This window comes from Poecile atricapillus, chromosome 7 (assembly GCF_030490865.1).
Source record: "Poecile atricapillus isolate bPoeAtr1 chromosome 7, bPoeAtr1.hap1, whole genome shotgun sequence".
In the NCBI taxonomy this organism is placed as follows: domain Eukaryota; kingdom Metazoa; phylum Chordata; class Aves; order Passeriformes; family Paridae; genus Poecile; species Poecile atricapillus.
The window spans coordinates 23,133,350-23,160,242 of record NC_081255.1 but is presented as its reverse complement, the minus strand read 5'-3'; the positions used below and the strand labels follow the sequence as shown (position 1 = coordinate 23,160,242).

Below are 26,893 nucleotides of genomic sequence, written 5' to 3'. Positions count from 1 at the left end.
TTTGAGTGAGGAAATCTCCACTCAGCAGATACAGCCTGCAGCTGCTCCTGCACTGCTTGCCTCTGAGCTAATCAGATCCAGCCTATTTGTGGAGGCTGTGAGCTGTTCTCCCAAAACAAAACCATCCACAAAGCTGTGACTGGGGCAGTTATTGACCCACTTTATCCTGCTGGCCCTTGAAATGCACTGAGCTGGGAAGTAGAAAGTTGAGCTGGAAGCACAAACAGCTTATACAATAGCAAAGCTGCTCCACTAGAGATGAGTCCAGTGACATGTCTGCAGTGGCACCATCCCAGCCAGACTGGTGGAATTGCTTTTTGCTTTTAATGAATGTGGAGGTCTTGGTTCTCTGGGATGCCACTGACTGCAGCAGAGAACTGGTGTGAAGGCAGTGGAGGCATGTTAGTGGTTCCAGTGTGAGTGGTTCCTGCAAAAACAAGCCTGACAGCCAGGGAGTCGGAGCCTGCAGGGATATTCCTGTGATGCGCTGAGAACCACGGGAATGGCTGTTCCCTGCTCTGACTCATGTCCTTGCTTTGGTTGGAAAGGAAGGCAGAATACTGTATGTGTCAGATCCTTGGCACTTGCCATTCATGGAGCCTCAGCTCTAGGACGCTGCTTCCTTCGTCCCCCCAGAGTGGCTTCCTTATAAAGCTAAAATGCCTCAGTGCCGGAGCTCAGGGCCAGCAGCTGGCTGGAGTGATTCGGGGCAGCTTGGGACACAAGCAGGGCATGGCTGCCTGCTACCCACGCTAACCTGAGTAAAACGCCTCCAATGGGGCAGGCCAGACCTTTCACACACTTGGACGGGAGGAAGGGAAACACAGGCAGGGTTTTTTTCCGTAGATTATAAAGCAGGGAGGCTGGCCAGGCTCGCCAGTGTAACTTCCTGCATGACACAGGCTGCCGCGAATTAGTTCTTGTGTAAATTAGAGCACTGTTGTTAGGAAAACAGTTGCTTTTAAACTGATGTATCCCTGCTACAGTGGCTGGTGAGTTGTTCTAGAAACTGTTTTCTTGTTGCACCTTAAATTGAAGGTGCATTTCTTTAATGCCCTTCAAGTCAGTGGATCTTCTCAGGAAGGAACTAAGCCACTGAGCTGCTAGTACCAGAGGAGTCAGATATTATGATCAAGCTTTCCTATTCCTTTTTTATGACAGACTGAACTGATGAAAGTCCCTTTTGCTTTAAGACATATTTTCCATTTCTTGACTCACAGCCAAATCTCCTTATGCATCTGTGTCCTTTGGGACACTGGACCAGAGTACACTATTCTAATTGTGGGAATGGGAATTTCAGATGTAGAGCGACTTTAACCTCTTATCCGGTAGCTGCCAGTGCTTGAAAGTTTAAACAGACAACAGGAACAAGCTTTTTACCCATAAAGTCACTGTGGAATTCATGGTCCACTGCTTGTCACTGTGGTCTGCAAGTCCAACAGGGATTCACTATTCCCGGTGCACTGCATCAGAATAGAAGTATTTTGTAAAAATAAAGTATTCTGCCCTGCTGGGTCAGGGCAAAGGCTCAGGCTGTGTCCTGCTGTGGCAGGGGCCAACCAGGTGATTGAGAAGCACATTCTTCCTCTGAACATGGGATGTGCTGCCATTCTGAACCCTCGCGGTTTTTTCGCTCCGCCTTATCCAATCGCTTTTGAACTCATCTCTTCCAAGCAGGATAATCTTGGCAGGGGGAGGCTCAGCCCTGGCATGGCAGGTGCTGCTGGGCTGTCTGGGCTCCAGTTCAGGTGCAGGAGAGTGATGGAGAAGGGCACTGGTTTGTTCTGGCCCCCCAAGCCTCCTCTCACCTACCTGCCAAGCTCTGGTGCAGACTATGGGATCCTTTGCTGCCCTGGGGATGCCAAGGGCTCCCAGGACAGCAGGCTGTACCTATTATGACTTCATTTTTTTTCCAGGTAACCAGCTTTACACTATTTAGCACTCCCTGCTGCAAATACATGCTCAGCACCAGCTCCACAAGGAGCAGCTCCTCTCCTGCCTCACATTTGGCCAGGCCCATGAACTTGTTCCTTGATCGCACACGCTGCTGTACCAGCTCTCTGATGCTTAAGAACATACAGTGCCAAAAAACGTATCATGTTCATCTGACAGGCTTATTGTCTGTAATCCTTGTTGATTGGTATTTATATTTCTCTGCTTTAAGTCTTTATCAATATCATCACATATTTTTTGGTCATTATTTTGCATGTGATGTCTGTCAAATAGACACACCTGTTTACAAGGCCATCCTGTTTACTTTTTTAATATGTTGGCATAACATCAACTTGTTTGTCTGGAGCTTCTCCAGGTTTCCTTGTGTTACTGGATCTCAGCATCAATAGTTTGGATTTTTAAAAGCAGGTGTTATTTTTTTAGATGCAGAATACCCAGACTGTTGAGTTTTCAACATTTGCCTTATGCAACTGTTGTTTGACATCCTCCTGAGTTACTCTTAGAGTAGAAAGTGTTTCACCCTCATGACAGGAATCCTTCATCTGGCTTCCTCCCAAATGCAGGAGAGATATTTATTGCCTTTCCTTCCTGCCCAGCTACCCACAGGCCCACTGTTCCTGGTCTGTATCATGCATGCAGCCATGCTGGTGCCTGTAGCCTGTCCTGCTGCTGCCCTGGGCCACATCATCTCTGGGAGTCACGAAGCTCAGAGTGGTGCCACCACTTCCCTGCATCTCTCTGCATCCAGTGATCAGCATGACAAACACCTGCTGCTTGTTTGTTCTCTTGTCCCGTCCCCAAGCAGTGGTGTGCACACAGATGTCTTTGTTTAAACGAGCAAAACATAACACTTTTGTTTGTTTTTTTAACCTACAGATCTTTTAAGTGGGTGTCATTAAACCTTTATGGTGGAAGTGATGTGAGGTGAGAGGGAAAAAGTGGCTGAAAAGATAGGGGGACAGAGGAGTTAGGGGAACCTCTTCATTCTCCACACTCCATACCACAGGTAAGGCAGGGTTTTGGTGTGAACTGCGGGGTTGGTTTCCATCCTCCTGCTAAGATAGGATCTTTCTACCAGAAATATCTGGGACCAAAGAAGTCTTGTGGTGGTTGGGTTGAGAAAGGTGGAGCACTTTTTTTATGCTAAGAAGCAAAATAATGGGGTGAGCACTGCCAAAGGGTGTTCAGCCAAGTTTTTCGTCTGCATTGTTTCCAAAGCACCTTAACCTGCAGCTCATATATGAGAGACAAACACATGTAAAGAGCAGAAAAACGTGCATCTTAACAGAGCTCTGAAAAACTCAGAGACTGCTTAGAAGTCAAAGGCACAAATAAAGGACAAGTGGTGGAAACAGCTCCTCTGGGTCTGTGCTTTTCCCCAGGCTCCCTGCATGAGCTTGGTGGCCCCAGGAGAGGCAGAGCCTATCTATGTGACAGCTGCTGCCTACAAATGAATACACAGGTGTTTTCAAAAAATCCCATGGATCTCCTCCTTCCACCCAAATGCAATGAATCTTCAAATATCTTACACATAAAATGTTACCACTTTGTACCTCACAAAGATGCTGTGGTGGTAAAAGCTCATGCTCAGGAAATGGGATGTTTGGATGTATTTGTAATACATGCCATAAAAATAGTTCAAGCTGATGTGATTCCACAGTTTATTTATTGTCCCTATGATACTGCAGCTCTCTGGCTGGATCCAGGAACACTGCCTTGGTGGAAACCTGCACTTAGAAATTAATGAAAACCTTCTACAGTTTCCTTAGGGGTAACCCTGTACATGAAAGTAATGCAAAGCGTGTTGTCTAGCTCTTCTGAAGGAGGAGCCTTTGTCCTTTTTGGGTTTTTTTTGTGTGTTTTTTAAAGAAAGGAAACTACTGCATGTGTATTTCTGACTGAGATGCATATTTTCCAAAGTCAGGGGTTTAAGAGCTGTAGTTCCTGCAGCAGCTATCTTATCACTGCTGCTCAGATTCTGTCACTGATTTACCTGCTTGTTGTAAGGCTTCTCCCTTTGCTACCATCATGTCCAAGCAGTTTCTTCACTGAAGTAGCAGTGGGTGCTAAGTACTGCCTGGTATATCAGCTCCTTTCCTCTGAATAAAGACTGTGCCCACTGGTACTTTTGCATTAAGTTTTTTATTTGCTGGCCATACACTGGGGTAAAGGCCATGCTTTGGGGCACTGCTGCCTATGGCTGTTATTTCAAAGCTGAAGCATTTCCCAGGGTGTTCCTCTTTTGAATGCAGACCTCCGCCCTCCATGCCCGTTGCCAGGTGGCTTTGGTGGGACGTGTCTGTCTTCCACTGCCATGTGCCAGTCTTGGGCTCTGTCCACCTTGGCGTGCAGCAGAGGTGTGCTGCTCCCACGGGAATTTGGCTTTGAAATGTGCAGCGGATGTTTTCGTGAAGTTTATTTTTGGTACTGATGCAGTACTGAAGTCGGGGTCCTGCTGTGATATGAGAGAGATTGCTCTTGTCTCCTGCTCTGACTTCAAAGCACTGCCCTAAGAGCTCACAGCAATAGCTAATATAGGAACGGTTTGCCCTAAGAAACATGTTTTGTGAAATTGGGCTGCAGAACCAATTTTGGTTGTCTTGGGTTTGTATGTTTAGGTTCTCATGGGCATCACAGCAGTAGAAACAGTGTCCATCATCATCATCGTTGTCGTCGTCATTGTGGCACAGCCTGTTTTGCTTCAGTCAGCAGAACAATGGACCGGAGGAGCCGGGCAGCCCCGGGGCAGGGGCAGGAGGAGCCCTGCAGTCCCGGGCTGAGGAAGCCCCACTGCAGCTGCCGAGGAAGTAATGACTCGCAGAATACTTCTGTGAGTGCATCCATCATTGTTCTTAAATGTTGGTATTCACTCATACGGGGAGTAAAACCAATAGGAAAGTATAGGAGTGTTCCAACCCACATTTTGAGCCCGCAGCTCCCTCTCCCTTTGCTTTTTTGCGTCCTGTGCTCTCTGGTGTGTCTTGCTAGAGCTCAGTTACAAGATGCTTGTCCCCTCACACACATTTGGGAAGGCCATCAACAACACCTTTTGGAGAGGTGAGTATATACCTGTCACTGGGAGAAGCAGTGCAGCCTCTCACCACAGGAGATGCTCCGCTGCTGCTCTCCCCTTCCCCTGTGCCCCTTGGACCTGCCAGACTGGTGCAGGAGGCTGTGGCAGACCTGCCACAAGTTTTCTTATCCCTTAATTTCCTTTTTCTCCATACCCACCATGAGTCTCAGGGCATGTACTTGCGCTGCTGACTGTGCCAGTGGACAACCTCAGAAGCAGAGAAGATGCCAGGCAGGCCACAGAGGACAGTATCCCCTGCCAGCCTGCAACCCAGACAGGCAGGCAAAGCCCAGCCCTGGCTGGAGCTAAACACGGCCTCATTTCATGGCAAACAATTCCTCTTTGTGCAGCCTGTTCTCCCAGAACAATCCTTTGCTCTGACGATATCCTTTCTATGGCTTAGTCCCTGTGGAGCGACCAGCAGCGTGCTCAGCCTGATGCCTGGCAGCTCACACCCCACTGCCCCACGGCCAAAGTGCAGCACCTGGGACCCCTGCCCTGGGCAGCCTCTGCTGAGGACTCTGTGGCCACTTCAGGTCAGGGCAAAGTCTTCTCAGGAAAGTCCCCAGCACAGCCTGGAGCATTTGGGAGGCTTTTTTCTTCTGACTTTGCTTACTCCATAGAGCTGCATGGCCCCACTGTTCCACCAGTTAGGAGGACAGCCCTTGGACACAGTTGTGGAGCGGGACATATGGGTGTCAAGTCACCAGATCTGACTGCAATCCCAACTGCCTGAGTGAAGAAGTCACCCAGCTTTGCCAAGCTGCTCTCTCAGGCTCCAGGCAGTCTGGGACAGGTTGCCAGAGATGATCAACTCCTGTGGGCTTTAAATCACAAAGATGAAATGAAGTTACTTCATATGGAAAGGGGAGACTCTGGGGATTATCAGAACCATGGCTTTCTCATTACCTGCATTTCTCTCTTCCAGGAGCATATGCCCATGAGAGAGCCTTGAAAGGTCCCTGAGAAGGGGCAGTTTTCAGGTCCCTGCAAGAGATGGAGCTCCCAGAGCTCCTGTGCACTGCAGGTGGCCAGTCACCAGTACTTGTACAGTAACCAAGGACTCCTGTTGAGCCGCATGTGCTGAAACCTTCAGACCTCCTGACCCTTTCCAGCCTCCTGCCAGTCCACTATGGGCCTTGAGGTGGTCCTGCCATGCCTGCTGCCATGCAGAGACACTGAAAAATGGGCTTCTCCAGGCTTTTGGTATCCTTAGACACCTTGCTGTGGCTGTGGCTCTGCTTCTTTCCCTCCCACCTCCACATGATTTGATGGATTTCAAACAAGCACCATTATTCCACAGGACTATCCTGTAGGCCAGAGGAACAAATAAGAATGCTTTAATAGGTCCAGAGTGGGCTGAGATTTCCGGCACATCTGTCCCAGGGTGTCCTGTATTGCTGGGGTGATGTTCCCAGGCCATGGTGATGCTGACACCCATGCCAGCCCTGGAGAAGCTGCTATGCAGCTGACAAAGAATTCTTATCCCAGCAGGAAACAACAGTCATGTGTGCTGCCCACTCGGTCTGGCAGGCAAAGTCCAGCAATTAAGCACACTGGGGTGAAAGTCTGCTCTCAAAGCTCCAGTGCACCACCACAGTGCCAGCAAGCTTCCAGGTGATGCTTTCACCGCCCCTTTCATCTCACGGAATGTCTTTTTGCAGGCGATGTTTTAATGTAAAACTACAGTGTCATGTTACAACTGGGGTTTCAGCAGGGTCATTTCATGCTTGTTTGCTACAGAAATGTTGTGGGTTGTTTGCTGGTAGCTTGAGGGGCTTATAAGGATCTCAAATTCCAGGAATGAAAACATTTCATTTGGCTTAAGGGGAGAGGACAACAGTGATGGGGTAATTTGCCTTTACTGCCACTACAATGTGATCAGCACAAATATCATACAAAATTTTGCACAAGGTGAGTCACTTAATCCTGACATTAGCCCTGGAAGGAGGCAGCACATCAGCCTGAGCAGCACATGCCCAGGCATGGCCTACCTGCCCACCTCCATTTATTGAAATTGCAGAGCAACATGGTGGCATTTAATGGACCTTCAGGTGCCGAGTAATGTCATCTCTTACCACTTTTAGTGGCCATGAAAGCTTTTTTGATTCTCTCAGTATAGAGAGGTGTTGTAGGAGCATTTCTTGGATGTTTTGCAATTGTGAGCATAATCAATTTACCATTTTTCTCCCATGGAGTCACAGCGAAGTTGTGCAGCAATAATTTGTGGTTGATAGTGCTTTAGAGTCCAACCTCAGGGAAAGGCAGAAGGGTAAAACAACATTAGAGAGGCAAATTACATTGTGTTTTTATCTGGTCACATGCACAATCTTTGGTTTTTCAGGATTAAATAGAAAAGGATGGGAGGATCTGTAAATCATCTTCTCACCCCGCAAGTGTAGTAAGATGTGTAAATTTACTATGTGTATCAAATACATTACTGAAAAATTACAGGGCCAGTTGTTCGTGTGTTTAATTTCTCTGAATTAATTTGAAGTTTTTGTTTTCTTTTAGGTTTTTCAAATTGAAAGGTGTTAATGTTTTTGCCAAATGAAACTCTCACCATTCAATTGATTGGTATTTAAATAAATAAATTCATAGTTATAAATTAATTGAATAAGAGCATATAAATTTACTGTACCAGGCATGATCAAAAAGATATTTTAGTTCCCCAGAAAGCCAGGATTTTTAGAATTTCTAGATTCTCAGAAAACAGAGAAACTTGACACCTGAAAAGACTGAAACCTCCCTTTTCTCACCCAACTGCACAGTGAGCCTAAGCCAGTCTTCAAGACTGGCACCAGAAAAGGTGCAACACTGCACTAGCATCTCTCATTACATGCATAAAAAATTATCATTACTAATCTCTGAGGTCATAACCTCTCAATGAACTTCATTCCTTTTCCATTGCTTAGTTCTTACAGACCTTCCCATCTGATAGTCTGGTAATTGTCTGCACTGAGGATGGCTTCAGTATTTGTGCCTTCAGCAAGTTGCATTAGCTCATGCCTGCTTTTCGCACCAGGGCAGAGCCATGAGGGGAAAGAGAGGTGTGCTTGGCTCTGCAAGGAGTGAGGAGAAAGCTGAAGACAAGCCCTGGTGGAGGAAACAGTGTAAAGGAGAAATGCAGAGGCTCCCACCCACCTCCATCTGGTTGGACCCCCGTGCTAAGAAGGACCCTCACTAAAGCTCAAGTGAAAATGGTGTGTTGTTCTCCAGGACAAGAAACGGAGGAAGGAGCCTAAGCTTTCCCAAACTAGAACCTGGTGCAGTCCAGGCTGCTGGGACCAAGCACAGTTGTTTCCTGAATTGCAGGTGATGAGTTAATGAATTGTAGGGCTTTGCCAGCTGCAGGAGTGGCTAGTGAAGGCAGGACTCCCTCCTGCAGGCATGTGACAGGGTCACCTCTGGTCTGGTGGTCCAGACTGTAGTCAGGGTGACAGCAAACTACTTCTCTCTCCCAGATTTCAGGTCAGATGGGCAGGATTCAAGACGGAAGCAGAAGATTACCCATCTATAAAAAATTCTGTCCCAAGACACTTTGGGAAAATCAGACTGTACACAACAGGTCACATCACTTGTCTCCCCCACCCCTCTTACTTTTGAGGGATTTTCTTTGCTAAGTGTTCTTGTGCTACCCTGCTTCCAAAGAGGCTGGAAGGCAGAAACCCAGACCCACAACATGTAGTAGATTAGTCAAGTCCTTGCTGGAAGCCCATCCCTGAGGGTTAGGAGGGGACCCTGTATCACCCCCTTGGACAGCACAGCACCAAATCCATGTCCCTGCAGCCAGGGCGCTCCTGCAGAGCAGGGTCCTTGCTCCAGCTGGAGCTCCTGCCCAGGCTGCTGCAGAACTTCGAATGTTGTGGGAAGGGTGAACACCAGGGAGCCCAGACACCTGCTGAGCATGAGAAGTAAACAAGGGCCAACATGCAGACAAAGGGAACTCATCGAAGCTTGTGAGTGTGAAAAGAACAACAAATTGATGGAGCAGAAATAAAATGGTAAAATCTATTCGATATGTTGGAGGATTAAGGAGAGAAGCAGAAGATGCAGTAGAAAGGAAAAACTAATGGGCAAATACCACACAGAAATAATGGTGGAGGTGGCAGACACAACAGGGAAATGAAATCCAGGACCAAGAGACGACAAATAAATTGCATTCAGAGCAGAAGAAAAGAGAGTGACCTGGAAATTAATTCCAATAGCAGGAAGAGGCTGGGCTGTGCAATTTGGGGCTCATTGTTAGAGCCTGACAAGCCTGCCAGCAAGGGTGGATCCAGAGGAGAGAAGGAATGCTTGGAGAAAGCTGTGAGATGCAGGATGCAAGGTGGAAAAAAATCCAGCACTAGGGAGTGTGAAGGAATCCACTGGTCTCTAACTCCATTACAAACTACATAGCAAGGTTTCCACTGATTTGGAGCACAAATCAACTGAAACTAGAGTAATGTTGCAAAATAAAAGGAGAACAAAAAAAAAAAACAAACATAAAAAAAAAAGTGAAGAGTAATAAACAAGGCTGATGCCTATATTTAGCAAGGGAGAAAAAGTGACACAGAATGCTTTGACTCTGCCAGTCTGGTGTTAGCAGTATCCAGTTAAAGAGTAACACAGCACACGGACAGGAAATGGAGGATAAAATAAAGTTTATTATGTCTGCTAACTTGATAGTTAAAAAAAAAAACAACAAAAAACTTCCTATAAAGCTATAAGCCCTGCATGGACTCAAGGAAAGCAGCTCTGAACTTTGGGACCAATTAGGAACTGTGGTAGGTACAAGCACAGGAATTTCATGTGAGGAGTGGTTAAGGTTAAGATGAAAGCAAAGACTGAAGGAAGGGAGCATATCAGGACACACAGGTTACTATTGAGGTACTTTGTGGATATTTTTATAAATTAATTTCCTTGAGGACTGCCACAAATATTAGGTGTAATCTGAGGAAATCAGAACGTTGTAGTGCATTAACAATGTAGGGGAAAGTAAAGGAATGCTGTACCACCACAAAAAGGCTAGAAAGTCACTAGAAGAGACACTGACCTGCCTCTGCAAATGCAGCAATGCCTGTATTCAGATGGGGAATTCTCACTAGGTACAACAGCACAAGTTTGCAGCTGCTCCTGGTCACCCATCTTTAGGAGAGGAAATGTGAACAGTAGTACAGCAAAAAGAACTACCGTGGCATTTGGTACAGGGACAGGCACACTAGTAACAAAATGCTGAAAAAACTTGTTCAGTCTTCCCTGTAATGGCTGAGAGGGAGATGATTGCAGTCTACAAATACACTGTAGCTTGAACACCACGGCAGGACCTGGGTGAGATAAATTACAGTGCAAGCACAGGAAACAAATGTTTACTAACTAGCCGTGCATCAAATTAAACTGGAAATAAGAAGATGGTTCCAAACAATTAAACTAGTAACTAGTTCTGAAAACGCCTTCGGACCAGACAAGCGCGAATCAAGTCTCGGCCACTTTTTAGGATGCAGATTGGCATGGCTGTGAGAAGGCGCCACAGGATGGAAACACTCTGGAAACTGCACGCGGTCAGAGTTGGCGTCTCTGGGTTCTGTCCGGTGTCCCCGAAAGCTCGCGGCGCCTGTCGCGGTGTCATGAGGGGGAATAAAGCCTATGAGCTGCTGGTTTATGAACCTGTACGGGTCTCCCTCATGCCGTCACCACCACCCTCGAGCCAGCTCTCCGCACTGACCCTGCCCCAACCCGCATCCTTTCCCAGCCATTCCCCTCGCACCGCTCAGCCCCGCAGGCAGAGCTCGCCCGGCTCCCGCCGCAGCCCCGGCCCCTCAGGCCCCGGCGCCATGGGCGTGACCAGTGAACGGGCGGGACGCGGCGGGCGCTCCGATTGGCCCCGGCTCTCTCGGGGGCGGAGCTCTGCACTTCCTGCCAATCGGCAGCGACGAAGGGGCGGGGCTTCCCGCTTTAATGGCGGGGGGGGCCGTGGCGGCCGTAGAACGGGGTGCGGCTGGCGGTGAGTGCGGGTGGTCGTGGGGTGGAGACTGGGGCCCGTTCTCGCTTTCCGGGAGTGGGCTGAGGATGTCTGGTCTGTTCCAGCGGTGTTTTGCGGTGTTTGCGAGGGGCGAGTTTGGGTGGATGTGTCCGAGGTTAGCGGTGGGTCGAGGCTGGTCGATGGGGTGTGCTGAGAGGGATTTGGGAGGTAGTTGCAGAGCAGGAGGGTGCTGGGGAGGCCTTAAAAGAGTTCAGCTGCTTTGGGGGCTTAAGCTTTGCTGCCAGGAATGGCGGGTCCTGCCCCGGGGAAGCCATGTGCCGGCTTGGCACCTGTTAACTAGCCTACTGGAGGAGGCTTGTGCATTTATATGTCCATGTTCCCGTCACCTGGGATGTTCATGGTCATGGCAGGAGGTGTGTGGTGTCTCCTCACCGCGGGGCTGGAGGGGCGCGTGGGGGAGGCCGTGGCCTGATGGGTGGGATGGGTGTTGTGATACCGTGACGTGCCCTTGGCGGGTGATCACGCTGGGTGCGGCTGTAGAGGCTGTCACCCCCCGGAAAGGGGAGTACCCGCAGTACCGTGTGGCAAGTCCACCAGTGTGCAAACCTGCCCGTGTCAGACGGAGGGACCCAAGTGGAGTCCGAGTTGAGTTGTTGAAGTTTTTGTTTTGTTTTCTCAAAAGCAGCAGGGTCCTGGCTATGTGCGGAGCTGCAGTGCTCCTTCGCTCACAGGCTGGTGCCGCTGCCCCAGCGCACCCATGGTGCCAGGGAAGGGTGCAATTCTCTTCCCGCAGTCGGCTGCTCTCCTTCGGGTCAGAGCTGGCCCCTCTTTGCGAGGCTGGGATGCTTTCCCGGCCGGCTGGGGCAAAGGACTGTCCCTCCGCGCTGTGTGCCGTGGCACAAACACCGGCCTCCACCTCGGCAGGTCTCTGCCAGAGGCCGCGCTGGGTCCCGGCCGTGACGGGGCTGCCTCCCCACTGCTGGCCGGTGGCCCGAGCCCAGGGTGCGCCTGCTTCCCGGCTCAGGGACCGGTGGCTGCGCAGCCTCGGGAACGAGATCGGCATCGGCCTGTTGGCGTTTTGGCGGGACTGTCCCAGCTCCACAGGCAGCGGAGTAGCCCCACGGGCTCGCTGAAAGGTGGTTGAACCCCCACACAACGCGGCGGCGGCTCGGGGCCTTTCCGGGCCCGCTGCGGCCCTTCCCAGCCGCGCAGGCCCCGCTGGGCCGCGGCCCCGCTTCCGGGCCTGTCCGCGCCACGCCCGAGCCGGGCCGCGAACCGCCTGGGCGGGGGGAACCCGGCGCTCTCTCCGGCGGCAGCGGGGCTGGGGCCTTTGCCAGAGGGACTCGCAGGGGTGGCAGCAAGGCTGAGCTCCCGCCGTGGGCACCGGGCTGAAAGCTGCTGGTACGCTGAGCAGCCGAGGGCTGTGGTCTCCTGGGGCTTCTCTGCCGCAGGGCGCGAGCAGCCCCCGGCGGCCGGGGCGCTTTCTTTTGCACAGCTCTTGGCATCAATGTAACCATTCAGATGGCTCTTCCCTCCTCCTCCGGGCAGGGTGGCAGTACCAGGCCTCCCCCGCTGCTGCGACACAATGTCAGCTTTGAGTGCCGGCTCGTGTAGGTGCTTGGCCTCCCGCTGGCCCTCGCTCTGGAACGCGGTGGCAGGAGGAGGAGGAGGTCACTGTCACCCCCTTGGTGGCAGCAGTTGCCTGGCCTCGGGCTCGCCTGGCACTGGTGTGGTTGTGCACAGGAGTCTGTGCTTCCTGGACCACTGCAGGCTCGATAACCACTGCTAATACAGGGCTTGGTCTGTGGATTTCTTTACATGGACCAGTTCCTCTGTTGTAACGAAGTGGAAGCTGGGATAGCTACTTATTTTTTACGTTGTAACAGACTAAATGAGGCAGTATAAATAAGCATTGTAACAAGAGTGAAGCTTCAGGGGTGGCCATCTATGCCTTAGCGCCCGGGCTGCTGCCTGCGGAGAGACTGTCAGGTGCTTTCCCAATGACTGATCATATTGGTTCTGAAGTCCTAAAGGCAGGGAGGGAGAAGTGGGATGAATAGCCCTTCCTATTCTCAGTTGGAAGCATGGGATAACACTGGGTGCTTTACCTGCTAGTGCATTTCCTCAGAGCATCTCTTCCCTTCATGGAGGCTAGGATTGCAGCAGTGCATCCATCCTGCTGTGCTGTCCCAAACTGGCCACCTTCTCTTCTACCAGAATGCAGCCAGGGCAGATTCCTAGCTGGATGGAGCTGACCTTCCTACCAGACCTGCTGGGCAGCTTCTTGAGGATAGTTTAGAGTCAAACAGTTGACTGAGCCCTTGGGGCTTGACTGATACTGCTGTGCCTTATCTCTTTCCTAGGAAGCCACACTCTAGCTCATGTGTGTGAGCTGCTGCTAACAGCCTGTGCCTATGAGAATCAGCAAGGTGCCAGCTGTTGCAGCATCTACTTGCTGCATCTTGCTGCAGAGATTAAGTTGTGCCACCCACGCAGCCTGGGCCTCTGTGGTCCTGCCTTATGTTGTATTCTGATTTTTCCTTCCTGAAAGTCCATTGGAGGGGGGGATTATTTGGTCCTTCAGGGAAGAGGTATAATATGAGAGAAGGTACTGTTAAAACTGAGACTGGGGAGTAAAAGCTCACTCAGACCTAGAGGTGTCTTGTACCATATGTTAGAGACAGAAAATAAGGGAGCTTATTGAAGTTGCATAGTAGCTTTTCTCTCCCGGTGGAGAAAAGCTTTGCATCCTGAGGAACCTCTGAAGCTGGTGTCAGAAGCAGGTGCTTGGCTGGGCACTGTTCTTGAATGTAACAGGTGAATGTTTTCTCCTTTTCTGCTGGGGGTTACAGCACAGCAAACACTCAGTCTGAGATGCTTACAGGGCACACTGGGAGTGGTGCCTGTGATGGCTCAAGAGATGCTCTGTCTCTCTGTGCTTTTGTGTTGGTGGTGTGTGTCCTACCAGCTGTCAGATGGTGGGAGTACTTGGGCTGGAAAGTCTGGTTCTTGCCAGTCAAACAGGTGAGGCAGCTTGGGTTCTTATAGGGAGGAGACGGTCCCCAGGAGCCAGGACTCTTCCCTGCAGGAGTTGTGGGACTGCTGTTGCTCAGAGATGACAAGTAGCAGCTGCCACAGCCTATTCCCCACCATCAGACTGTTGTCTGCATTCTGAGCCTTTAGTGGCTTGAAGATGGAGGAGGTGGTAACTGGGTCTGATGTTTCTTGATTTCCTTTAGTGTGTCATGGGGTTAATTCTTCTCTCTGGGATGGATCAGGGTGGGGAGCTGTCAGTGGTAGCAAGTTCTCCAGTTTTGTTGCATGGAGTGCTCTTACTCTGTGGGTCAGATCAGCTTGCTTGCTCTCGTTGTTTAAGATTTGCTCTGTACACACACAGATTTTATAGCTTGTGCTGCTTCTATTTAACCCTAAGAGGCTTTCTCTGTCTGTACAGCAGTAGAAGCAAGTGTGCTGACTTCGAGAGGTTAATTTACACTTATGTTGAGATAACCAGGTTTCATACGTCACTTTCTTTGTGGAGACCGTGGACTTGGAAGACTGTGAACCTCCTTGAACGTGGTAGCCATCAAGCCCCAGGCTCGTTGGGTTCTAGGTGCATATACTGTGCTAATGGAATATGGCATCTTCATACTGTCAGAGAACATCCTGCTCTTAAGATTGTGTGACTCCTCTGCTTTCTTGGTGTGGAGGGCATGGGACCCAAAGCTGATGTCATGGTAAGTTCCAGGCAGTGGCCCCTTGTTTCATTGAGAAGTGGCTCTGGGTTCACACCCGGGCTTCTTGAATAGTCCAAATAAAGCTGTTGGAGGGAACTTGTGAGTCTTTCCTTTCTATATCTTGCTTTGTAGATTTTAATGTCCATTTTATCTTGATGTGCCTGCCTAATTAATGCACAGGCCTGAATGGGGCAGAGCACACTACTCATTACTGTGTCATGATTATAGCCAGGGCTGCGAGAACAGAGGTGAAGCCTTGTATTGAGGCATTTGCATAGTGATTAAAACCAGAGATGAATGCTGTGGTACAGCCTGTCCCACCTCCAGATAGGGGTACTCTGTTTCTTTGCTAGGTGACGTTAAAAGGCTTGACCTGATTTTGGATATAGGTGTTAAAAGCTGGCCTTGCTCAATGTAGCCCTGCCTGCCCTCCTGTCACCTGCCTAGTTCTGTCCTTCCTGAGTGTGCTCTGTGCCTCTGGGGGGGTGCTGGGTGCCTCCACTTCAGAGAGAGGAAGCTCAGCCATCTCCACCTTCCCCCTTCACCTGGTGCTGTATGAGGGAGTGACACAGATCATATGGTTAGCTCAGAAAGGAAACACCTTATTTTCCACTTTTGTTCATATCTCACATTGTTTCTTCCTTCACTTCATTACTCCTTTGTTCCTTGCTATGTCAGATTTTCTGTCTAATGTTGCTTCTTCTATTATTTTTCTCTGCTCTCATCTCTACTGATATCAGTTCTGTGAATATGCAGCCACCAGCTTTGAATGGGATAAGGAGTAAACTACACTTAACAGCTTGGGGAGGTGCTGCCCCTGAAAAAAGTATGCTCTGCATATTAAACCTCTTACTGCAAGGTATGTTCTTGTGGGACCATGAAGTCTGATTATCTGCCTGGATTTTTGTACGAGGTTACCAGTACCTTATTGCAATGAGCATCCTCCTTTCCCTGAAATCTTGTGAGGTGCCACACTGACTGTCAGTTGGAGCTTTCCTGCTAATCTGGGAGTCTCCTCTTGCTTTCCCTGCTTCCTGTGAATATGGGAAGGGAAGAGCTTAATCCATTTGTAGGATGTTATCCAAAGGCCTCAGGGTTTTACAGCCACTGCGTGAGAGAGTGGTAGGGTATTAACACACACCTGATGAAGATGAGGAAACCGCTCATCTTCAGGCAGGACACTTCCTGCCACTTGGATCCAGTGTGCCAGGAGCAGCACCCAACCAGCCTGATTCCCACACCAGTTGCAATAGCAGCTCTTGCAAGAGCTGTTACATATCACTACTTTGAGAGTTTGCATCCCTTATGTGAAAACAGACCTCCTGTACTGACTTCAGAATATGCTGATATAGAACATATGGTTCTAGGTTGTTGTCCATGTCCTTTGACACTCAGCATGAAGTTGGTGAGCCAGAGGAAGCAACCAGTGGATAACCTTCAAATAGGAAAATTTATCTGGTGGTGCTAGCATAAAGTTTCCTTGCAGTCTTTGTAGTTATGTTGTGGACTGGGTTCTGGGACTGGTTGTTCTCAAACTGCAGTCAGAGTTTGCCCCAAATCCTCAGATCTGAGGTGCCAGGCTAGCAGAGCTGCTTTACCGCTCTGCCCTAATCTGTTGGTATGGCTTTCCATACTTAAAACATTGAACCTCTGGTTGTCCTGCCAGTCTTGTCTTCCATGGCTGGTGAGCTGGTGTCAGGCATGTCTTTAGACTGATTTCTTTTGAGAAAGATCATGACTTTAGAAGCATGTGAATAATGCTTTCATAATTTGAATCTTCAGTGAATAGCTGAAATTATTTGCAGGATTGCAAATGTACTTGAGTACAGCTCTCCTATTTAGTGGCCTCTTCTGTGTGTTTCAGCTGGTTAACAGGAGGTGCTGTGTGTGAAGTGTGTTATGCCTGGTTACAAGCCCCTCTCCCTTTCACTGGGCACAGAGCAACAGACTAAGAGATCCAAATTTACTTTTCTGTGCTTCACTGTACATTTCAGTCTCAAAATGATCCCACTGTGGAACTGATAAAAAACAGGGGTTTGCAGCTTATGGTGGTTGGGCTCCTTCCCCCTCTTGTCTTACTCTGACTGCCTTGCTGCCTGTGTGTTGTTTGGGGCAGATAAAATTTCATGTTCCTCATCTTGCTGGATTCACTTGTGCATAAGCTCAGGAAAGTTTCTGGAACTGACTGTCAGCTCTTGGTGGTGATGTTTTGCGGTGCCAGCCTTGTGTGTACAGTACACACCCCATCTGTGCCTGGCCTGGGGCTGCCAGAGTCTGGCTTGATCAGTTCCACTCTTGTGCAGGGAAACACAGTCCATGAGCATGTGGGGCTGTGTGCAGGCTTTGCTGGACCCCACAGTGACTTTCTGGAACTCCAGGCAACTGGACAGATGCTATGGTGGGGAGGAAGATACCTCATCCTGAGAGGTGATGTAGCTCAAAGCTGCATTAGGCAGCAAGCCTTGATGTCAGCTTGTAGGTCAGGGATGTGAGTTAGTTTCACATCTGGCCAACTGATTATCTCCTGACCTTTGAGGGCTGCTACTCCCCGGGAAGCCCCACAGAGGCCAGGCCTGCTTTAGCGAGTTTGGCGAGGGCCCTGTGCCAGCTCTCCCTGGGGTGGCAGCTCTGTGGCCACCTACCAGATGGTTTTGGTGCTGCCTTTAATTAAACTAGTGGGGAGATGAGGGTGTCTGTTTATGCACTTATTACAGGACTGATTTCTGACTTGAATGTTGAGGAGTAGGAGTATTTGATGTCTGGGACAGAGTCTGTTGCTTGCAGATTGTTGTTGTATGGAGAGATGTGCACCCTCCATGGCTGTTAACAAAACTAACTGGGTTGAGCTCTGGTCTCTGTCAGTGTCATGGTTCTGACACTGCTGTGGTCTGACTGGGGCTGGCCTTGCTGTTGTTGCTGAAGTTGCACTGATTAGCTGTATAGCTTGCTGGAAATATGCAGTGTACACATTCCTTGGTGTAAGCAAGTATTTAATCCTTGATGTTGGTTGCTGGAGCAAATTGTGGCCTGATACTCTAGTTTAAAAATAATGGGAACTTTTTCTCTGACATGGGGAAGTGACTCCCTGTTGCTGAGAGATAGGAGATATGTTGCAAGGTTTCTCTGTATCATGCAGGGTGTGTCTGGGCCCCTAGGGTTCCTGCTCATTTGAGATGCTTCGACCTATTTGCTTGATTTCTTTTCAGCTGTTCAAGGCTCAGCTTTCGGTTCCTCATCTCCTCCCAACTCCTTGCCTAAGAAGGTCAGGATTTAGGAGGAGTCAGAGGAAAGTAAGTGTCCTCCATGTGCAGAGAGGACAGATCCAACCACTGAGCCATGAACACCCGCAGTGTGTGATGTGCAGTGTAGTGTGGAGTGCAGTAAAGCAGATGCCTGTCTGGATGGTGAACCCCTCTCAAAGTGCAGAGGGGTGTTGTGCACAGAGGAGATGACAGAGGAGAGTTCAGGTTCCTGGACAGTTGATACTCTGTGCTGGAAAATCCCTGTCTGCAGCAGAAAGGCTGGCATGGAAAAGTCATGGTTTTTAGGCAGGCAGTGCACTTCACATCCACCTGCCTAGTGAATGTAACTCTTGGGTCTGCCCTGCAACTCCCACTTTGCTGCTCAGCTGTCAACACCCCAAGGCCAGTGGCTGCCTCTTGGGGGGCAGGGAAGGGCAAGACATACTTTGGCCACTTTGATGCAGGATGATGTAGCATGCCAGCGTGGATGGATGCCAGGTCCTGCAAAGACCTGAAGATCTCAGGAGTTTCCCTGGAGATGTGGTTGCTCTGTTAGCTTAATTTGGCAGGATGTTGTTCTGCCTAGAGAAACTGAGGAAAACTTACAGGTCCTTTCCATAAGGGCCTTTAGCATAATTCTACTATGTCTGTCCTGGTAGAAGTCTTGGTGCTTGCCCAGAGCCTGTGTTCAGGACAAGTCCAATGCCTCCCAACTTCCTGTGGCATGTATGGCTGTAGGAGTGTTGGCGGTGCCTCACAAAACAGCAATAAGAGAGACTTGTTACTGTTCATGCTGGTGGGGACTTCTGTGCTAGTTCTGGTTTGAAATGGGCTTCTCCCATTATTTGGGGGAATAGTTGTCATGGACTATGAATTGTTTTGAGCTGTGGTCCTAGTTGTCCAGTGGTACTGGAGGCTTTGGCCCAGCATCAGCAAAGTGATCTGTAGTCCCTGAGCTGAAGTGTTACACTGCAGTGTGAGATGTAGCTTTGAGCTCAAAGACAGCTGATACTCTTCCTCCTCCTAGCCTGCCCAAAATAGGAAAGTACAGGGCAGGATTTTTGTCTCTGCCTTAGACCTGTAGTGAGGCTGACTCATTCACCTTGATAAGATAAATGCAGACCTTGAATAGTCAGGTGCCTCTGCTGGGAACTGACTCTTGAGGGCTCCTCAATCTAGCAAATAAAGGTGTAGCTGGATGTAGTGGTTGAAAGCTGAAACTAGACAGACAAGTTTGGAGCTTGCTCTTAGCCATTAAAGCAACATAAAGCTCAGCAGCTTTCCAGACTTGTACTTGCTGTATTTCTCACAGCTGAGCCTTGAGTGTCTCTTAAGGATGCAATAGTTCCTGCTACACTTTTAGCTGGCCTTTGCTGCATGTGGAGAGTGGATTGTCTTGGCAGTGTTCTTAAATATAAAGGCAGAACCTTAATTATTACTTTCATCACTGTGATACTACAAGTGAGTATTACTTTCTGTTAAACCCTTTGAAACCTTGGGTTGGGGGGGGTGAACATCTATTTTGCTGCTGAGGTGCCCCTGATGTGTGAGGGGATGAGACCTTAGTGGGCTTTGCCCTATTGCTCCATTTGCCTCTAAGATGGCACTGGGGACCTATCTATGCTTTCTGAAACACAGCAAAACTTCTTGGGCTCTGTCCTTGGGCTGCGTGGCTGTGCAGGCTGCTCTGGAGCCTTGCTTGGTGGAATGGGTGTTTTTGGAGGACTGATATGAAGGAGACCTCTTCCTGCCTATTGCCCTTGCAGAGAGGTAAGGTGGCACTCCCCAGTCTGGAGGAATGCAGAGGGTATGGCTGGGCAGGCACAGAGCCAGCACCACTGCTGCACCAAACTGATTTGCAGGGAATGGTGAGCCAGAATGGTGTGTGCCAGGCCCCCCTGAAGATTACTGACAGCAAAGCCTGCCATGGAGGTGCCTGGTAGCTCTGCAGAGGAAGTGTCTGCTACCATCCTGCCTACAACAAAGATGACATTGAGTTCTTCCTCTTGCTGTGAAGCTGAAGGAGCAGTGCTGGTGTTGGCTGGGGAGCACTTGAGGTGACAGTGGCTGCTGAGTACTTGGGGACCTTACTGGGAAGAAGGGTACTCTGGCTTCAGCCTCCTGGCTGCTGGTCTGGAAGAGGCAGTGTGCTTTCTGGTGGTGGCAGCAATATCTCTCCTGAGGGGACTGGGCTGGGGACTCATTTCCCCAGGACATGTGTGTGGGCAGTGACTCCTGTGCACTTTCTTGGAGGGAAGGGGTAGGTGGAGTGTCTGGTAGCAGCTGTGGGGAATGCCTCCCTTGCAAATGGATGAGTCAGGTGAGGCTGGGCCTATGCTCTGCCTCCCTTCCTGCTGCTCTGGTGTCCTGTGGGCTGGGGAGAGCTTGGAGAGCACAGGGGGATGGGTAAGGGTGTTTCAAACTTGCCTGCAGCACTAAGAGCCTGGGCCCTTCGTGCTTTTCTGGGGAGCATCTTCCCAGATCACTTTCTGATGTGTGTTCATACTGAGGCTGAGCAAGTGTGGGGAGTGCCAGTCCTGCTCCCTGCAGCCTTATGTGGTGTGGCTTTCTCTTGTCTGGAAGGGGAGTGGAAATGCCATTGCCAAGGAAGATGCACCTGGTCTCTGAGGTACTAGGTTATGTGGTAGTAGGTTCTTGTCTGGAGGGTTTTGTGCAAGGATGTGAAACCAGGAACTTTGACACCAGAAACCGATGTTTGTCTCTGAACCTATAGATTTCCTTCCTTGTGTAATGGGCCTGCCAGTGATGGTGTGCTGCTTCTGTGGTGGGAATCAGTTGTCAGGAGCCCAAAGCTGATCATAGAGGCGCTGCACTGTGGAGAGTGTGGCCAGCCCTGCATCTCCACACCAGTGTCAGACAGAGCAGTGTGCTGTGTAGGTATGGCTGCCAATGCTGGTGGCTATGTCATGGTGGTTGTGGATGATAATGCTGGAGCTTGTACAGCAGGAGCAAGATTAAGGGGCTGTAGATACAGTGCTGAGGTTGGAAGCTTTCCTAGCTGGCTTGAAATGTTGAGGTCTTGCCTTGGAAGGACTGCTGGCACTTGATGATGTGGTTCCCAGCAGAGCTGGGGAAACAGGGCCAGGCTTTGTGAGAAGTAAGAAGGCCTGTGGCTCAGCTGGAAAGTGGATGCTGGTGCGTGATCAGCTGAAAACAGCACTAGCCAGCCCTGCTGATCTGCAGGGCTATGCTCTGTAGGCTGCCCTCATGAAAAAATAGCTACTTGATCTCCCCTGCCTCTTTCCACAGAGATACTGCCACCACCATGGAGGGGATTGTGACTATGTATCAGGACTTCATGAAGAGGGCAGGTGAGTGTTTGGCTCTGCCCAACTATCAGAGGTAGCACTACATGCTTTCCTGCCAGAGGCACTGGGGGGTGGTGGAGACCCAGGTGATGCATCCCTGAAGCATCCCTGGGTCTAACTGCATCCTGTCTTTGCCCCTACACAGATGCAGCTCTGGGGTTTTTGTGCTGCCTGTTATGAGGCTGTCCTGCCTCAGTGCCTGTATGAATCATTTTGGGGTACTTGTGTTCTCCTGGACAGAAGATCTCCAGACCGTCCTGCAGCATGGCTTCAGGCTATACTGTGCTGAGTCTGGCTGACTTCACCAGCCTCTGCTCCAGGCCGCTTCCCTACTTGCACTTGTGTCCTAGAACAGGATTGCCATGGCCTTGCCTTCATTGTGGCAGTAGCACTGCTGGCAGCAGGCTGGGGTGAGGATGCTAACTGCTCTGCACTGTGGCTCTTTCTGCAGACCCCCGCATTGCTGATTATCCATTGATGCAGTCCCCATTCCTTGTGATGGGCATCCTTCTGGGATATGTCTACTTTGTCCTATCCTTGGGTCCCCGGCTAATGGCCAACAGGAAGCCTTTAAACCTGAAGAAGTTCATGGTGCTATACAACTTTTTTCTGGTGGGACTCTCCCTTTACATAGTCTATGAGGTAAGTTGTCAGTAGCTTGGTTGGGCATGTATAAAGCACTGTGTGCAGGCTGTGTGGGTGATGTGGAGCCCTTTTTCTGGCTGTTCTCTGCCCTTCTGTGCAGAGCTTGATGTGCAGTGGGTGATGTGTTAGGTCTCACCCTGATGATGCTCTTGTTGCAGTTCCTGATGGCAGGGTGGCTTACTGGATACACCTGGCGATGTGACCCTGTGGACTTCTCACAGGACCCCAAGGCCCTCAGGGTGAGTTCTCATCCCTCTCCTGGTAAGTGTGGATGGCCTTTAGTGCTTCTGCTTGGACAGCAGGGTCACAGCTCCTGCCTTTCCTGAGGCAGAGGATGTGCAGTCTCTGGGCCTTTGTTTCATACCAGGGTAACTGTATGGAGCCCTTCACTCAATGGGCATGTTCAGGCTGAGGTGGGTCTCTAATGTTAACCTGTTCTGTTACAGATGGTCAGTGTTGCTTGGCTCTTTGTTTTCTCCAAGTTCATTGAACTGACAGACACGGTGAGTTACTAAGAAGGCCCTGTCACCACTTGCTGGACAGGGAATTGAAGCCCAGTATATTTGGGGTAGTTGCTTTTGCAGCCCTTCCAGTCTGACCTAGCAGTGCTTCTCTTCTGGCACGACTGCCAGGGAGGCCACTCTGGAATATTAATGCTGAGGCCATTCTTTACCTACTACAGCTCTGGAAGCTGTGGGGTCACCTAATGGGTCACAATGAGTGGGGAGGAAGGGAGGGAAACATCACTGATGATCTCATCACATGATGATGAGATCTGACACTGAATTAATGGCCCAGCCTGCTCTAGCTGCTCCTTAGGGCTGCAGGTCCTTGATGCTGCTGGGTTTTCATTGCAGGTGATCTTTGTCCTGCGGAAGAAGAATGAACAGGTCACATTCCTGCACCTTTTCCACCACTCTGTTCTGCCATGGAGCTGGTGGTGGGGAGCGAAGTTTGGTCCAGGTAAGATGGCAACTGCCTGGGTGCATGGATTGGATAGAGTTACCCCAGCATGCTGAGAAGGGGGTTTTGGCCCTGCTGTGCTCTTAGCAGCTCCGTGTAGTGCTGATTGCTGTGGAGTATTGACTTACACTAAGGAAAATCTATCTTAACAGGGGGAATGGGCTCATTCCATGCCATGATCAATTCCATGGTGCATGTTGTCATGTATTTCTACTATGGGCTCTCAGCAGCCGGACCTGCCTTTCAGAAGTACCTGTGGTGGAAGAAGCACATCACAGCCATCCAGCTGGTGAGTCTGTGTGGTGGAGCAGAGCATGTGTCTGCTGTGAAGGGCAGGCCAGCTCTTGTAGATTTGAAAGGTACAGCCAACAGCAGTAGTTTTCTCCTCTGCAGCATATTGCTCTGAGCTTTTAGCAGCTGTGCCTTGTTGTGGGCCTCTGCTAGCTCTACCAGCCTGCTTGGGGTGTGGGTGCTGTTCAGCTCCTGGGCTGCAGCTATGTTAGGAGGGTGAGAGGCATATGCTGCTCTGAGCCTAGTGCCTGCCTCTTCCAGCTGCTGCTGACTGCCTCACCATAAGGACCTCTTCTTCAGGCTGGGAAAGGAGTCTAGGTGTTGCCTTTAAAAATAGGGTCTCTAGTGGGCTCCCTGACCCTGCTTCCATGAATAACTTGTTTTTATTCTGCCTTGCTCTCAGGCACAATTTGTGATTGTCTCCGTCCACATCTCCCAGTATTACTTCATGCCCAACTGCCAGTACCAGTTCCCCATCTTCATTCACCTTATCTGGATTTATGGGACCATCTTCTTCATCCTCTTCTCCAACTTTTGGTACCAGTCCTACACCAAGGGCAAACGGTTGCCCAGGGTGGCTCAACAAGCAGCTCAGCACAACGGTAGCAGCATCCATGAAAATGGCACTGTCACCAATGGCAAGGTCAAAGCCAACTAGAGGGTAAAGTGCTCCCAGAGCCAATGAGAGCCCCGGGGCAGAGGCAGCTGGGACCTGTCCCTCTGCTCCTGGGTGCCACTAGCCAAGTCAAGTGCCTACAGACTGTTGTACCCCCGTGCCCAGTCCTGCTGTCCCCTGTCTGCATGCTCAGCCCCTCTGCTCTGAGCAGTTATGGGCCACTTCCCCTCCTGGGAGGGCTTGTGCTGTTTCTCAGTGTTGCTGAGCAGAGAGGCAGCTGCCTGCATCACAGCTGTGGGGCTGCAGTCCCATTCCAGTGTTTCCAAAGGAACTTTCCCCAAGTGCCTACATCTGGCTCTTCTGCCTAGGGGCCATTTCCTTCTGAGTAGGACCAAAAGAAGAGACTGCTTCCTGTCCTGGTGCCCTCTCCTCTTCCCTGTCTCACAAGAGCTTGTGTGGATGAGCAGATTTGTCCCTGGCTGCTTGTTACTGCCAGCTCATGTGTGAGTGCTCCTGCTCTACGATGCCTTGTGCCACTTTGTTCCCTGCCACAGTGCTGCATGTCCCTTCTGGACCCTTTGTGCCCAGTTTGGGAGTCCTGCCCTGGCATTTCTGTGCCCAGATGTCTGTGGAGAATGTAGGGGCAGTACTTATGGGACTTAAGGGCCCAGACCTGCCGAGTACAGTACACATGCCCTGTGCCTAGTACATAGCAGGGGCTGTGACAGCCTGAAAGGCTTCCCCCACACGATAAGCCCAGGTTGCCTTGCTGTTCTTGTACCTGGGCTGGGTGCTTAGTGTGTGCTTAAGCCACACTTACCTGATCCTCTGTGGCAGCTGGTGGCTTGCTCCAGGGTGGGGGAGACCAAGCTCAGCCTAGTCTTGGACCACTTCCATTCCTGTAAATTCAAGACTTGAGCAATAAGTGCCCCTAAAATCAGCTCCTGGGCTCTCCTGCTTGGGACCAGCCGTGCTCTGGCCTAGCCTGAGCACAGTAGAGAGAGGGCGGTTTTAGTGTGCTTGGCTGTGGTGCAAGAGTGAGCACCTCTTGCCTCTGTGGATCTGACTGGGCCTGTGTGAAGATGTGTTCTGCCCTTCAGCAGGGCAGTGCAGCAGTTCTCCTGGCCTGGTGCCTGTCACCTGCTCTGGCTGTAACCAAAACATGCTGATAGCCTCTAGGATGAGGTGAAGGAGCCAGGCCCTGTCAGATTGGGCTGCTCTTCTATCACAAATAAACAAACAGAAGGAGAAATGGCTCTGTCCTCTTGTTTTCTTGGTTTAATGTAAGCAAAAGCTGTTCCAGGTGCTGTGTCCTGCCCAGAGTGGCTGGAGGCAGGGCTGGGAGAAGCAGCTGGTGTAGCAGGTTTGTGCTGGGGGAAGAGGGTGATAGTTGTGTGCTGATGAAGCAGATGGCAGATTGTTTCCAAGTGTTTTGGTAGAGCAGTGCTCAGGGCTGGAGCAAGGCTTCTGTTTATGTGTCAAGGCTTCTGTTGTGAAAGTGACTCCACCCTGTCAAAAAATGGCTGGGGTGGAGTGTGGGTGTGGGCTGGGTCCTGGGCCACCTGCCCAGGAAGAACTGCTGCTTTTCAGAAATGATGGGGATTTGAGGTATGGCAGAGCAGGGACTAGAGACTTTGGAAACTTGAGTGCTTACTGCATCTGCCAAAGCAAAAACTGCTGCCATCCTGTGCATGCCCCTGCAGCATGAATCTGTGCAGAATGTAGCTCATTCTGTAGCTGGGTGGAGTGAGGTTGATGTTGCTGCCTTGCTTTTGCTGCAGAAGTGCATCTTGGCCTGGCTCTGTTATCTTTCCAACTGTCTCATTCTGGTGTCCCTTCAGTGCTGTTGGGGTGCAGGGCTGTCTTCCCCATCATCCCATGACTGGGGCCCTCTTGAGCAGAGGCTAGCCTGGGTGCTGACTCAAGCCTGGGAAGAAGAGTGGGGAGCCAGCTGGGCAGCTTGTGGCTGGGAGGAATGTGTTAGAGCAGGAGCATCCAGATGCTGAGTTTCACTGTAGGTTTGGTTGTGGGGTGGGAGGTCTGTGGTGGATGTCCAGCCAAAGCCCTGGAGCAGAGCTTGATGTGAGAGAGCTCTGCTGCTCTGACCTGGGCTGCTGTACACCTCAAGGCCGTGCTCTGAAATGTAGGAAAGCATCTTCAAGTGACCTGAACTGCTGTGACTAATAGACCTAAACTACACCTGAACATCACCCTCTCCTATAGTGCTCAATCTCCTTCTGTGCAAGAAGTCATAAAGTGAGATCTGGCTGCTGCGCTATGCAGTGTTCTCCCAGTTGCTGATGATTCTCTGGGAGTAAAGACTTGGATGAGAATTTGTTCTGGTCCATGCTAAAGTGGTGTGTAATGTTAGCTCAGTGCTCAGAAGTCAGCACTTCAGGAGCTGTAGGTGATAGTCCAGCTGACATGGATCTTTTCCTGTTAAGCCTCCTTCTCCCCTCCAGCAGGCTTTTGGTAAAGACAGGATTGTCTTTGCTTTTTCCCAAAATAGTAACAATGCTTTAAACTACTTAGGCTTGCATTTTAAAATGGGCTGTTCCCTGCATATGCTCTGTTCTCCCTTCCTCCAATTGTTCCTGTTAGCTGTGCTCTTCTAAGGGCTGGCCATGGCACTTGGTAATTAATATGCTGCCATGCTGTGAACTGAATTCACACCTTATAGGGCTGTGTTTACTGGGCCTGTTGGATCAGTGCCCACTTCCTTCCTCTGCTCTTCCTCACTCCAAGACTGTAAGGGACCAGTATGGAGCCAAAGACCCTGCAATATCATTACCCTCTAGTAATGCTCAGAGGACTTTCAAGGGCTGTGTAATGTACATCAGCTGGGGGGTGGGGTATGTGCTAAGGAGAAAGAGCTTGTCAGAGAAAGCTGAGCTGCTCTTACACGGGAGTGAAAAAATTACAGCAGCTTTCAGATATATAAAACCTTCCTTCCAGGTCAGGGAGCAGGGAAGGCCTGATCAGCCTAGAAGGCAAGTCTGTGCTAACTCCCAGCACCAAAGTATAGGGGTGTGGGGTAGGTCTTCGACAACAGCAGCACAGCTCTGGGGAAGAACCCAAC

General features: G+C 50.2%; 1 protein-coding gene across 6 annotated transcripts; it reads left to right on the top strand.

The window, feature by feature from the left end:
• Positions 1-10,944: 10,944 nt before the first annotated feature.
• On the top strand, positions 10,945-25,070 carry ELOVL1 (ELOVL fatty acid elongase 1). 6 transcript variants are annotated; one of them, XM_058843158.1, is made up of 8 exons: positions 10,945-11,012; positions 21,241-21,302; positions 21,751-21,941; positions 22,103-22,183; positions 22,391-22,447; positions 22,802-22,907; positions 23,060-23,196; positions 23,602-25,070. In XM_058843158.1, the coding sequence occupies exons 2-8, from the start codon at positions 21,257-21,259 to the stop codon at positions 23,854-23,856; spliced, it is 873 nt and encodes a 290-aa protein (XP_058699141.1). In that variant the 5' UTR covers positions 10,945-11,012; positions 21,241-21,256; the 3' UTR covers positions 23,857-25,070. The 6 variants fall into 6 exon arrangements, with proteins under 6 accessions (XP_058699141.1, XP_058699140.1, XP_058699144.1 ...); XM_058843157.1 differs by lacking the exon at positions 10,945-11,012 and adding an exon at positions 11,056-11,145; XM_058843161.1 differs by lacking the exon at positions 10,945-11,012 and adding an exon at positions 12,038-12,127.
• The last annotated feature ends 1,823 nt before the right edge of the window (positions 25,071-26,893 follow it).

Excerpts from the sequence above, each read along its gene's own strand:
- ELOVL1 (XM_058843157.1), top strand. The coding sequence starts at position 11,078 with ATGTCTGGTCTGTTCCAGCGGTGTTTTGCGGTGTTTGCGAGGGGCGAG. Across the intron at positions 21,942-22,102 it reads CCCTTTACATAGTCTATGAG|TTCCTGATGGCAGGGTGGCT; the intron begins GTAAGTTGTCAG and ends CTCTTGTTGCAG. Across the intron at positions 22,448-22,801 it reads TCATTGAACTGACAGACACG|GTGATCTTTGTCCTGCGGAA; the intron begins GTGAGTTACTAA and ends TTTTCATTGCAG.